The following is a 13,759-nucleotide window of genomic DNA, read 5'->3' as shown; positions in this document are numbered from 1 at the left end:
GAAATTTGTAGTTCAGAATAGTAATAATAATAAAAAAAAACTTGACTGAGATAGTTTTTTCCATTTAAATTAGCAATAAGTTTGAAGTTTAAGGTGTATTCAGTTTCACCTCCTTCCAAGGGTCTGCTTGGATCTGACTGACATTTCATCATCAGAGGGAGTATGCCGAGCTCAGTGCAGATGTCTGCATACCCTCCAATTTGGTGTCAACACAGTACTTCTCCAATAAAAAGGGGACACCAACTATGCGTGTGTCCCTAAAGTGCACTCCAAGCAGACTAGAACTGTAATAGTAGGTGTGCAGGTCCACAAGGGAGTTTAATCTTAGTTTAAGTTTGGGCTAGATATACTGACCATGAAAAGGAAAGTACATCCGTACTGCTTTCCTCACAATTAAGAGGAAAACAATGTCCCAGCAAAATCAGCTGTGCAATGCTCAGAGAAAGTGCAGAATGCCCAAAAGCTACATCTCAGACCCTATAGGCCTCAGTTAGCATGTTAAATGTTAAAGTTCATGAGAGTACAATTTAAAAAAGACTGAACAAGTATGGCTTGTTTGGATGGGTTGCCAGGAGAAAGCCTCTTCTCTCCAAAAATAACATGGTAGCACAGCTTAGGTTTGCAAAGTTGCATCTGAACAAACCCCAAGACTTCTGGAAGAATGTCCTTTGGACCAATAATACCAAAGTGGAGATTTTTGGCCATAATGCACATTTAGCAAAAACCAAACTCAGCATATCAGCACAAACACCTCATACCAGCACGGTGGTGGAGAGATGATGGTTTGGGCTTGTTTTGAAGCCACAGGACCTGACTACCTTAGAGTCATTGAGTTGACTATGAACTCCTCTGTATATCAAAGCATTTTAGAGCCCAGTGTGAGGCCATCTGTCCAACAGCTAAAGCTTGGCTGATCCTGGGTCATATAACAGGATAATGATCCCAAGAACAGCAGCAAATCTGCAACAGAATGACTGCATTTCATTACCTTCTTAACTCTTCACAGGGCCTTTATTTATCAAACTAGCATTAAGTTTATTTAGTGACAGGTATTTACATCCCATATTTGCATTTTAAAAAAAAAATGCTTTTTTTTAAAGGTTGCAGAACATGGTGCATTCCCATTCATCAAGTGGTAGAGTTGCATTTCATAATTTCTAGAATGTGTTTCGTGCTTCTCTGCTATAATTTACAGTTCGGATTGGTAATAATCATGAGAAATTTTGCATTTCAAAGTTCTCCCAAGTGTCTCTAATTTAGCCTGACACATTTCCAGCTGTTCAAAGTATTACAAACAATAGACTAGGACATAAGAAGGTAATATATTTGTCACAACTAACCCTACATTTTCTGGGATGAAACCTGTTTTCATTCAGTGAGTGGCAAATTCAGTCCAGTCTTTATCCAGTTTCTTTCTTTTTTTTTTGTGTGTGTACCTCCACAAAGGGTCACATGAAGCTTCCATATTGAGTCAGAGATAGCAGAGAGGGAAGAAGGAAGAGGGAGGGAAGAGCAAGTCAGCTGCCTGTGTTGGGAATGCAGGGAGTAGACAAGCAGAGCAATTCTGACAGGCTGTGTCTGCACAGTTTGTTCTCCAATAGGCCCACACAGAGTCACCAGTGGGGTATGCACATGCACACATCCAATAAACACTATAGCTCACACACGCTCACACACACACTTATAGACAGTGTCATCCTCCTTCACACTCGTGCACTAATGCTGTTACATACAGTGTGTTGCAGGCTTACCCACAAACGCGCATAGGCACAGTTACAGTACAGACACAAGTGCACAAAAAAGAAAAGAGAGGCGAGCTGAACAGAGGAAACGGGCTGGTTTTGAACGCATTCCTCTGAAGGCTTCAGTGCTGCGGAAATGGAGCTATCATGACAAGGGATGAAAGAGCAACAATGGTTTCATCACTTTCCCTCATGTTTCACTGCACCGTGAAAAAGAAGCTTCTAGTGTTCTCATGCGCCCGTTAGGGAAAACATGCTGTGCATTATACCGGGAGGAGAGGCTCGAGAGGGAGTGAGGGAGGGACAGAAAGAAAGCATTTTCACTCAGCAACCAGAAAAACTCACACTGTTGATACGTCAGCAGCAGTGATGACTTTGATGGACTAAAGACAGTGGTGTGTATTGATCTTGAAACTGTCCCTGTGTTCTGTTGCAGTTTATTGACACTGTCCCGCTTTCCTTCTCCTCCTCCTCTGTTTGTGCTGCTCTCCTCTATTCTTCTTTTTATTCACTTTATGTTTTTGATGATTTCATCACTAATCCAACTTTTCTTCTTTCTGTCCTCCTGCTGACTTTCTCTCTTGTTGCACTTCGTCTCACTTTGTTTCGCCTTTTTTCTAAAGCGCTATATAATTTATATTTAGACAGTATGAGTACTAGCAACCACTTGTGGAAGTTCAGTTGAGGCTTACGTAAGTCTACATATTTAGTCAGAGAGGGGCATGCATTAAACCAAAATGTGCAGTCTCCATCATTTCTCCTGTTCCTCAATTCTTTTCTCTTTGTCCTTTTTTTTTTTTTTTTTAAACCTGCTTCCCCCAGGGTGCAGTGTTCACGCCACCCATGGACCACACTATGTCCATGCAGCCTGCCAGTATGATGGGCCCTCTCACCCAGCAGATGAACCATCTGTCCCTGGGCACTACAGGAAGTGTGAGTAGCCTTCACTATGTCACGCACAGATACACTCACACAAGCTCATGCAGTTACCGTAATCATCATGACAGAATCTCTGACTAGTAGACAATTGTGAAGTGCTTCCAGCATATTAGCTGTACCAGCAATACCCCGTCACTGTGAGTGTTTCAGTTAGTACTGCATTAAATTTTGAAAGAGTTCCTGGATGATGAAGTTGGGGCATCAGTATTTGTGCAGCAAGTTTAGTTTATTAGGATCCTCACAGCCATACAGCAGCTATTCTTCCTGAGGGCACAGCGAAAACTGTTGTGACTATAATCCATGACAACTTACACAGCAACACACACAAGTCCTTACAGTACAACCAGCAACCATCTAAACTGCAGTGGCCTCATTTACAAGTTCTAGCCAGTATCACATAAGCTGCGCTACCATGCATCATAACAATGTACATCGCAGCCTTTCAACATATAGAAATTTATTACCAAAGCGCGCGCACGCACGCACACACACACACACACACACACACACACACACACACACACATACACACACACACAAAATTGCCCAGTTCATTTTAATAATTTCTACCTGTGATCTGTAGCCCTGGCAAAAAAGATATTATTTTAATAGTTTTTTAAATAGTCTCCGAGTCTCATTTGGCTTGTAAATCTTTTAATCTATTGCAAGGAAAAGATTATGGTTTTGGTTAAAATCTTTATGGATCCTTTTACAGTGTTTGAAAGCTCCATTTCACAGGTTGCCAGGGTTTTGTCGCCAGTGCGAATTTTGCATGCACTTACTGGAAGTCACTTAACTTCAAGAAATATCTACACTTTGCGGGAACAACTAGCACAAATTGTTACAAATTGTGCAGCCGTTTGCTTGAGTAGAGCAGTCCGGTCATTCTCCTCTTCCTAGCCGAAGTCAAGTCATGGCAGCAGCAGGGTAAGCAATGTATTTCATTTTTCCACAGCAACGTATTCCAGTTCCTCCTGGAGTATCCTGAGGTATCCGCAGTCTATATGACATATATAGTCTCTCCAAATTAAATATCTAAAATATCTAAAAAGTCTGCACTGTTGCTATTGGCCAGTATGACCAAGTTGGAGGTTTTTGATCTTAGAGAACATTGTTCATTTAGTTTAGAAACTCTGCGTACAAACCGAGTAAAAGATGGATTTTACATTTCCTTACAAGGAAGCCAAACCGTCTTATGCTGTCACCACATGTGCTCAGCCACGGAGCTGCCATATCATTTGTTTTACACTGCATGCATTCACAGCCACATATTGAGAGAGCGTATTTCCTTCCTGATCTTCCACATTAAACAGATTTCCTGTGAAGCTTAACAGTGTGACAGGCTTCTCTCTTCTCCACCTTTTTCACTTTCACCCCCTAATTTCTGTTTCTTTCTCACACTTTGTCTCCCCCGCTCTCTAAATCATACAGAAAATCTATCACTCCATCAGTTTTCCACACACTCACTTACAGTTGCTGCCCCCTAAACCATGAACTCCCGCCTGTTTCAGGATCAAGTCGACTTAGAGGTGTCACACAGTTCTGAAGCCTGACTTCCTGCCCTAACCCTGCTGCCCGGGGGCAGGCAGGCAGGCAGGCAGCTTTGCTCCAGAACTACGTTTGATCTCTGTGTGTGTGTTTGTGTGTGTATGATTGAAACAGTGCTGTATTGTACAGTTATCCATGTGTTTCCAGGTGAGCTGTCAGCGACTGTGACGCCATGTTGGCTCTGTCAGGAATGCCCCCTCCCTAATCTGCCCCAGCTGTGCTAACAGCCAGGATTAGAGACAGGCTAATCTATGATGATGGCTTCTGATGTTTGATGGGTTGTATTATAGGAGAAAGTGGGTTAAAGCACTCTGTCTCGTTTTTCCATTTTGGGTTTACCCTTTCTACCTCTCCCCTTTATGCGGACTTAGCTTTCCTGAGGCGATGTGCTGTGTAGCATAACCTCTCTATGGCTGAACTACACATACACACGCTATGTCACACTTGATCATCTTGGGGAATTGAGACGTGTTTCCTGTAAAGCTGAATCTTACACCAGATGTAAAATCCCTTTCATGACTGGGAAAGAAAGAAGGGTTAGGAACCAGGATCTGTAACTATTCATGTATTTAACTGGACCCGACACCACATACTCTTAGAGCACATTCCTCAAGCAAACACACAAGTGGTGAGGTTATTTTGAATGCCCCAACTGGTCACGTGACTTAGCCCTCGCCATAGAAGAGCACCTGCAGCGAGCACTGTCTCCAGAGTCAACAACTTATCATGCTTCTGGCTGCTGAAGTAGAAGCCACACCTCAGAATACTCTTGGCTGCTCCAGGCCTCGCTGCGGCTGTTTGTGTATGGCTGTGGCTTCCTCCTTCTCTCCAAGAAAAGAACCAAATGTTCTCAGTCCGCCCAAGCTGTCACACTGGTGTGGTGACCGTAGCTTTCCGAGAAAGCTGTGTTATTTTGCAGCGCAGATCAGCTTGCAGGGTGAGGCTTTAAAAAGGAGTGGCAAGGAAAACCTCGCCTCATAACAAGTAAGCATGGATCGCTGCCTCCTAATGGTCACTGCTTTGGAATTTTTCTGCTTCACCAGAAAATGTTCTGTTTTCAACTCCCCCAGTTCAGCTTGGTGTGTGTGTGTCTGACTTGAATGACTTGATTACAGAATGCTAAAGAACCTCACGCTCACTGTTTATGGATGGCACACATAAACATGCCATCCATGCTTCACGCTGATTTATTTTACCTTGTTTGGTGCATATTGCTCTGTTGCTGATTTATTTACCGTCTTCGAGGTCTCACCACTTAACAGGAGTCTATCTGTCATGCCTCGTGTCCCTGTTAGTCGCTGTGCGTGTGCAGATGTGCATATGCTCTGTTTGTCCTTTTGGTATTTGTGTCTATGTGTCTGTGTGTGAGACTGCATGCCTGTCACTGTCTGCGTTTGTGTGAACAACATATTGTTTGACATGACAGGAGGTGACCTTCCCTCAGTGTTCTCCATCCTCTTTCTGTCATGGCATGAAGAACACAGGTCTCTGTTGTCATGGTGACAGTGGTGATTGACAGCTTCTGTGTCACAGGAAGACAGATTTGTATGAAGTGCTTTCCTGTATTATCTGGGCAGTTTCCCTTGTGTCTTTTTTCTTTGTTTTGTGTGTGTGCATTTTTTTGGGGGGGGGGGGGGGGGGGGGGGGGGGGCATATCTTTCTACATACACCTGTGCATGTGCATGACTGGTCAACTTTACCCACGCAGAGAAAGTTGACGAGCACGCACTTTCTTCTTCCTCTTGCAATTCAGGTGATTCCCCGTACCACTGAACTCTTGCAAGGCTGTAGCAGTTCTTTGTTTAATGCAATACTCTTGAACCAGCTTTAGTTAGTGCAGGTTTACTCTCTTTTGACATTTTTGGAGCTTGTTTGAAATTGGTCTGATCCTGACTCTAAAAGCTGGATCTTGGATCAGTGACCTCCCCTTCTGCTACTTCTTTATATTTTTTCCAGACTAATGGGAAATAGGTGCAGCGATTTAACGAAACAAAGAGCTTGAAAGTCAGTATTTGGTATGACCATCTTTATTCTTCAACACAGCCTGAACTCTCTTAGGCAAGCTTTCTTCTAATTTCTTCAGGAATAGTTCTCCAGGCTTCTTGAAGGACATTCTTCTTTGGATGTTGGCTGCCTTTTATGCCATTCTCTGTCAAGATGATCTCACGCTGCTTCAGTAATGTTGAGGTCCGGGCTCTGGTCCTCAACGTCATGTAGCTGCAGGAGTCTGCGGTCGGACAGACTCTAGCTCCACCATCTTAAACTGCAGCTGGCGACGGTAGTCCTCGTACCTGCTGTGAGCTGGAGGGCCACTCCAACCAGAACCCACAGCAGCAGCTTCTACTTTCATACATGTATGCATATTACCCCCTGCCTCCTTACAAAACAGTGTAATTCTGTGGGAAACAGTGGATAGTTCCACTAGTGGTCAAAAAGTTTAAACAATACCCTGGAGACTGAGAGTGAGATGTAAATATTAAAAGTAACAAATCTATGCACAGTGCTGAAACGAAGTATTAATTTATGTAGGCAGTCTTAACAAACCTGAGGAATGAAGATATGAAGAGCTTGTCACAGTGAAGTGGGACTGTGCTCTAATTCACAACTACTGGTGTGCATTTCCAGTTGTTTACATCTTACTGGAGCCCCACAGCCACTGTTAGATCAGTAGTCAGCAGAGCCCCCCCCCCCACGCCGCACACCCATTAATAACATGCACTGAGTAGCTGGATGTTCTGGGGTTGGCCAGCTATTATCCTTCACCTTGCAGATGATACAACAGAACGGAGTGTCAACACAGAGAAGACGGAAAGATGTGGAGCTTGAGTGGCAGGCCACGAGGCAGAAGATTTATTTGAGTATTTAGAAATGCTAATGCGCTGTGCCACATTCCACCAAAAGCTGAGAAATTCTTATTGATGTGGGAGAACTGAATGCAAAAAGGAAGCTGTCTCCTCGTTCTCGTACCCACCAAAACTTAAATCGTCTTATACATCATTGTGGTGCAGAGGCCCAAACCACTGTTGGACCAGAGTGGCTCTGTCTATGCTATGGATTTTCATCCTGGTGTTGCTGCATTGCAGTCTGAATTTATACTGTAGTTATAGGTGTATGTCATGGAGAGTGACGGAAGAGAAGAGACTTAAGGAGTCTGCTCACACCAGTCTCGTTAAGGAGCTATTCAGGCCTCCTGTTCATCAAACATACGCACACGCCATCTGCTTCAGGCACTGTTGTGTGTGTATGTGTGCATGTGCATAGACGTATATGTGTGACTTGGAAAGTGAAACACCATTTATGGCCAATTAGGGATGCTTTATATTACCCAAACCTGTCCCCTGACTATGGACAGCAAAGTATTGAAAGTGTTGAAATTGGACAAAAATCATCTTTATCACCATAGCAACTCGATTATCTGTAGCCGCGCTTGACATACCCCTGACTTGCCGCAGCAGCGACTGAAGAAATATGCCTTGCTCAACCTGCCACATTAAATAGGTTAACTAATGGTTATGGTAAAAGAAAAAATCTTATCTTATTAAATTTTCTTGTTAAATCTAATTTAAATTCCTTTTGCAGTCCAGCAGAGAAATATAACCTTTCAAATGGACATTCTCCCTATGACAGGGAGATTTTGATATTGCTAATTATCTCCTACTTTGCTTCATTTGCTTTCATGCAGCCCTCACAGGTGAGTTGGCTGAATAAGTTAATAGGGTGGAGAGGCGAAGACCTAAAGTCCCGAGGAAAATTGGTATGCATGGTTTTGATCCACCAGGGAGAAGGTCACTTCAACAATCTGATAGGCCCTTTTAGACGATAGCAGGTTGAAAGAGAGCGAACCAGAAAGAGAGAGAGAGTGACAGGAAGGTGAGAGGAAAGAAGGGATGACACAGAGAGGTAATGTGGTAATGTGTCAGGAAGTCTGGATATGCCACCTCACGCTATCCTGAGTGTGACAGCTTTGAAGGTGTGATAACCTTAAATTCCCCTACCCAGACCCACACAGCCACGCTCGCCTATGAACGCATACTAACATCCCAGGGCATCCTCCTGGCCATGTGTAGCAGCGGTGGGGGGAGTTAATCACCCATGTCCATGGCCTTTAGCTGCTCTCATTAGCGGTGAGCGGTGGAGCCGTACCCGATCCATTAGCAACGCTGCCGGTAATGACACTTCACCAGCACCGCCGGGCCCACGGCCAAGAAAGGCTTCGCAGCCCGGCACAGCTCCTCCATTACTGACTCCTACTGCATTCTGCCGCCACGCTTTTTAGCACTTGCAGGGGGACTAAGAGGCAAAGGGAAAAATAAAACAGAAAGAAAGGGATTGTACTTCCCTTTTCACTTGGTCCGGAAAAGCAGCAGGAAGAGGAGGCCAGAGGGAGAGGCAGCCTGGTGGCTTTTATCTGGGATCACATCCGTTGGCGCTGTACTGCAGCATTATCGTTCCAAGCCTCTTTGTCTTTGTCTGTCTTTCTCACACACAGAGAGAGACGCACACACACCCACACACACACACGTGTATGTATGTATCCCACACACAGCTGTACGCAGGAGAACTTGCACGTGCACAGTTGGACAAACACATAGTGATAAGTCATCTTTTATGCACAGGCATGTGCTAATTAAAAACAAGCACACACACTGGCAAATCAGGTTCACACTGGTGTGTGTGTGTGTATGTGTGTGTTCACCACCACCACCACACAAAGCACTCACAGCAAGCTACAGAAAAGGCTTTGCACAAAGTGCCGTGTCTTCATTCATATTGCATGTGAAAGCCCCCTGGCTGTCATGTAACCAAACCTGTGTCACGCCTGTAAAATGGCCATCTTGGAGCAAGCTAGCACCCGGTTAAAAGCCAGAGCATGCATGACTAAAGGAATATAGGCCACGGGCACCAGACCTCCTGCTTTTTCTTTCCTCTCCCTCTCTCTCCCTCTCCTCATCCCTTTTGGTGTCTTTTTTTTTGTAATATCTTCTCAGCTGCGGCCCAGTGCATTTGCTTGCCTGTGAAGTCTTGGTGGGACAGCAGGACATCTCCTCTTCCTCCTCCTTCTCCCCCCATACATACTCTTCTGATCTGCTTTGCTCTTCTCAACATGTACACACATTCTTTTAGCGCCCTCCAAAGGATGCTGACGGCACAGCAGTCTGCCACCCCCGATAGTTACGGGAGTAATTACAGTGATTGAGTCTTTTAGGGAATCATCATATGTGGGGGGGGGGGCTGTTTTGGTTTGGTTTTTTGTTTTGATATGTGGAAGGCATGTATTGGTTAATATATTGGAATTTGTCATTTCAATCAGTGTAGCAGGAATTTCCACATGACTTTGATATGTGTGTGTGTGTGTGTCTTTTGTTTCCGTTTCAGTACATGACTGCTGCAGCCGCTGCGGCGCCTATGCAAGGGACCTACATTCCCCAGTACACTCCTGTGCCTCCAACCGCTGTCCCTGTCGAAGTAAGACCCGCATGCATGCACACGGTGCTCATCAAGTATTAAAAATCTGTCGACGTTTACGCAAAGGAGGACATCATTAGTACTAACAGCCTACTCACTTCCACCCACAAGCACTCCCTTCGCCATTTCTAAACCTGCTCGCCACATCAATAGACTTAAGCAGTCATTAAATTGACAAATTACATTTGAAGCATGGTGCAAATTGCTTTTATTCCCTCTAAACAAATGACCTCGTACCAGCAGCAAATAACAAGGATCAAAACTGCAAGCAAAGCAAGATGAGTCAGAAGTTTTATAGTATTTGGGAAAGACATTTGAAGTGCAGGGTAGACTTTCTCACTTCCTCGGCGGCTGTCTGAGCTCCTGGCAGGTTTGGGCAGTCCAGGCTGAGAAATGATGAACGTGGAGAGCGGGTGGGTAGGCAGGCAGGCAGGCAGGCCAGCGAGGAGAGCGGGCCAGCTGTCTGGCGGCTGACAGTGCGGTCGTACTCAGATGGACTATCAGTCGTGTATCAGATGACAGGAGCTGAAGTGAGACACAGTGCCGGCGGTGCTGTCTCGCTCTCTCTCTCTCTCCCTCCCTACAGCCGGTTTAGGCTGGTAGATAGCTGGAACACGCACACATCCATCAGCGGCGAGAGCTCTGGTTTAGCCCACCAGCAACGGACAATGACAGTTTCCACTGACAGAGCCATTAGTCCCCCCCCCAGACACCCCTCCCCCCCCATCAGAAAGTTACAGTCTTCAATATGAAGAAGCGAGGTGGAGGAAAGAGATGTACTTGTAGTGTAGCCCACGGCACCTTTTGCCTATTTCATCCTCACAATTGTCCTCTCAGTGCCAGCGTCAGCAGCGGGGCGTATATCACTGTATCAGCCAGTGTCTGGAGGGCTGATGTATGGACAGGACGCAGTATCCTTGAGAGCTTGTTAAAGGTGATTGAGATGACTCAGTGATGGTGGCTATCTGTATTGCTAGACACATAAAAAGGCTAAGAGGCTGTTGTGATGAATTCATTGTACACAGCCATCCTTAAAGAAGTTTCTATCCCATACAGACTTCAAATGGCAGAGTTTTTTAATTTTAGTTAATACAAAAAAAATCTTTTTTTCATTAATGGTGTGGTCTCATGCACACATTGTGCATCTTATGTCTTTTTTAATCCCCTTCATATTCCTCTTTCATTTTAACAGCTTCCTTCTTAGAATAAAAATGCTCTTTGTATTTTTTGTTACAGTGCATGAAGCAAACGTAAAATTCAAGACAGCACTTTTTTGTTTGGTTGCACTTCTACAGCGTATGCAATTCATCTCAACAATATTGGCATCTTTGGATGGAAGAACTCTTTTACTTTAAATGAAGTTATGCGTTTAGAGTGGATGGACCTGCCATTGGGTCTGTCAGTTTGAGAAGTGAATGCACAAAAAATGCTCTTTGGTATACTTTTATGTCAAGTCAAATCAAATTGTGTGTATTATGTCTGCAGAAAAGATATTCTCTATCCGTAGAGTTTTGATTACAGTGATGAAACTTCACCAAAAATCCTTTTACAGAAAGCAAATAAGACAAACCTCATAAGGAGCAACAGAAGAACCATCCCTTTTCCAAGACAGACAGGCATGCAACACCGCAAATGTAAACACAGAGTAGACAGAAGGAGAAGTTTACTAGATACAGCCACGTGCTTGTCTTCTTCCAAGTTTACACATTTCCGTGTGTGTGTGTGTGTGTGTGTGTGTCTGTCCAGGGAGTGGTGACAGACGCTTCACCCCAGACAGTGGCTCCTTCATCACAGGAGGTGGCTGGCCAGCAGCAACAGATCCAGGTGGACAGTGCTACTGACCATGTTCCTGCTTACTCATACCAGTCCAAGTACGTCCAGCAGGAGACAGTTTCTGCTAACCTTCTCTACACATCACATTCTCTCTTCATGGATTTTTTTTTTTATTATTTAAATGTAATAACATTTTTTAAAATTTAAGTACTAGGAGTGGTCGTTAAGACAGCATATACAATGAGAACATATATGCACTCACCAGTCACTTTATTAGGTACACCTAGTGCTGGTTGGACCCCCTTTTCCCTTCAGAGCCCTCTTAATTCTTCATGGCACAGATTCAGCAAGATCCTGGACACATATCTCAGAGATTTTGGTCCATATTGACATGATAGCATCACCATAGCATCACCAGCTTTGTGGCATGGTGCGTTATCCTGCAGCCAACAGGAGATGGGTACACTGGGGTCACAAAGGGATGGACGTGGTTCGCATCAATACTCAGGTAGACGGTGGCAGTCAAACAATGCTCAATTGATACTGAGGGGCCCAAAGTGTACCACAAATATTCCATTACACCCCCACCAGGAGCCTCAACTGCTAATATAAGGCAGAATGGATCCATGCCAAATTCTGGCCCTGCCATCAGACCAGGCAGCCTTTAAACTGAAATGTGAAGTGGCTCGTAGGTGATAATTGTGCACAAAAGCTTTGTTTTCCCAGGGTTTAGCAGTTAATAACAATCTTATTTAAATAACCTTGCAGTATATAAACTGAGACAGTATAAATCGGTTACTTCCTACAGTCATGGCTATTACATTACTAAGATTCTTTTCTGTAATTAAAACAAATTTTTGCAAACCCACAAAAATTTTGAAAGATGGCCATCATTTTGATTTGTCAGGTATAAGCCAAAAATAAACCGTTGCTTTGGGTTACATTATCCAGTACAATTTCTCATTTGACTTTTCACACAGTTTTATGTGTTTAATCACCACATATATAGAGAGATATCACAAAATTACATAAGCAGAGATGCAGGAATTTTCTAAGTGAGTCTTCCTTGTGTGTTTGTGATGATAAAAGCGGTGAAAATTGCACAGTATTTCTGTCTGACAAAGGTTTTTGTGAAGCAGCGCAGGACTTAATACAAGAACTCAAAAAGGCAGAGTACTATGAAACGCAGTGCCATTATACAATGATTCAAATGATTCCTGGCTGCTGTTGCCGTTTTGCTCGTCACTTTGGCAGCACTTTTTCTTTTTTTTTTTTTTTAGTTTTCTGACCCAATCATAACTCTTTAATGCATGTCATTTTGCTTCAGTATTCTGACTAAGCTGTCAGCTGTCAGCTCTATTGCTTTGCTGCGTTTGTGAAATTGTGCTTTGATTACAGCTGCAACCCTACAGACACACTCACTCTCACCCACCCACCCCCACCCCCTCTCTCTGTATTTCTTTCTCCTCTTTCATCAGATAGCAACGGCCTGAGCGAATGTTCCTGTGACAGCGTTGCCTTGAGACAGAAGGTGGCTGCACTGTGAATGTGAGGAAAAGAGAGAAGAAAGAGATTGCTTCCAGATTGCCCAGGCACCAAAAAAGAGACACTTTTTTCATTTCCTACCTGGCCTACAAGAAAAAAAAAAAATCAAGAAGGAGGCAAAGATTGCTGAGGAAGGGGATGGGGGGGGGGGGGGGGGGGGGGTTGCTGGGCACAGTGCAAAGAAGTGAATTTGTTTAGTCTGGGAACCTGCCTGAAGGGCTGGGCTGAAGCTTGAAAAGTTTCTCAAAGAAAATTCTCAACTAATTAAAACAAACAAAAAAAAAGGAAAAAAATTAGAAAATTGAAAAAAAAAAAAAGGTTGAATGCGCAGGTAGGCGATGAAGTTTATTTTGTAATTAGAAAAGGGGAGTCAAGTTTGAGATACACACAGAGATTGTCTTCCTCAGATATTAAGCTACAGTTTCTTTTCTGTCTTTTTTTTTTATGTTCTAGTGTTAAATCTTAGTTTTCTAGATATATTCAAAAAACAAAGTGTTTTTTTTTTTTCTTTCTTGAATCTTCATGGCCTTAATTTGAACGGCGCCAGAAACTTTTTACAGAGATAAAGTCTGACGTCACGTTGGGAGGAGAAAAAAAAAAAAGAAAGCAAACAAAAACAGTCTCTTGGACCGCTTGGAGGGTACAAGACACTAGATGAATTGTTCTAAAGAGGAAAAAAAAAGAATCTATCACATAAGCTGTACAGATTTAATAGAGAAGAGCTTTTTTCTTTTCTTCATTAGAAG

General features: G+C 43.6%; 1 protein-coding gene across 1 annotated transcript in view; it reads left to right on the top strand.

Annotated features, from left to right (window-relative positions):
• Nucleotides 1–13,122, top strand: part of rbms3 (RNA binding motif, single stranded interacting protein) — a 211,351-nt gene extending 198,229 nt beyond the window's left edge. Inside the window, exons 11-14 of the mRNA XM_030741526.1 lie at nt 2,565–2,675; nt 9,606–9,695; nt 11,442–11,566; nt 12,947–13,122. Of these exons, the coding sequence (XP_030597386.1) occupies nt 2,565–2,675; nt 9,606–9,695; nt 11,442–11,566; nt 12,947–12,950 (330 nt within the window). The 3' untranslated portion in view covers nt 12,951–13,122. The remainder of the gene's footprint in view (nt 1–2,564; nt 2,676–9,605; nt 9,696–11,441; nt 11,567–12,946) is intronic.
• Nucleotides 13,123–13,759: the final 637 nt, after the last annotated feature.

The sequence above is a fragment of the Archocentrus centrarchus genome, chromosome 11 (genome assembly GCF_007364275.1).
Source record: "Archocentrus centrarchus isolate MPI-CPG fArcCen1 chromosome 11, fArcCen1, whole genome shotgun sequence".
In the NCBI taxonomy this organism is placed as follows: Eukaryota; Metazoa; Chordata; class Actinopteri; order Cichliformes; family Cichlidae; genus Archocentrus; species Archocentrus centrarchus.
The sequence above is the reverse complement of the archived record's forward strand: the minus strand, read 5'-3'. Positions and strand labels throughout refer to the sequence as shown.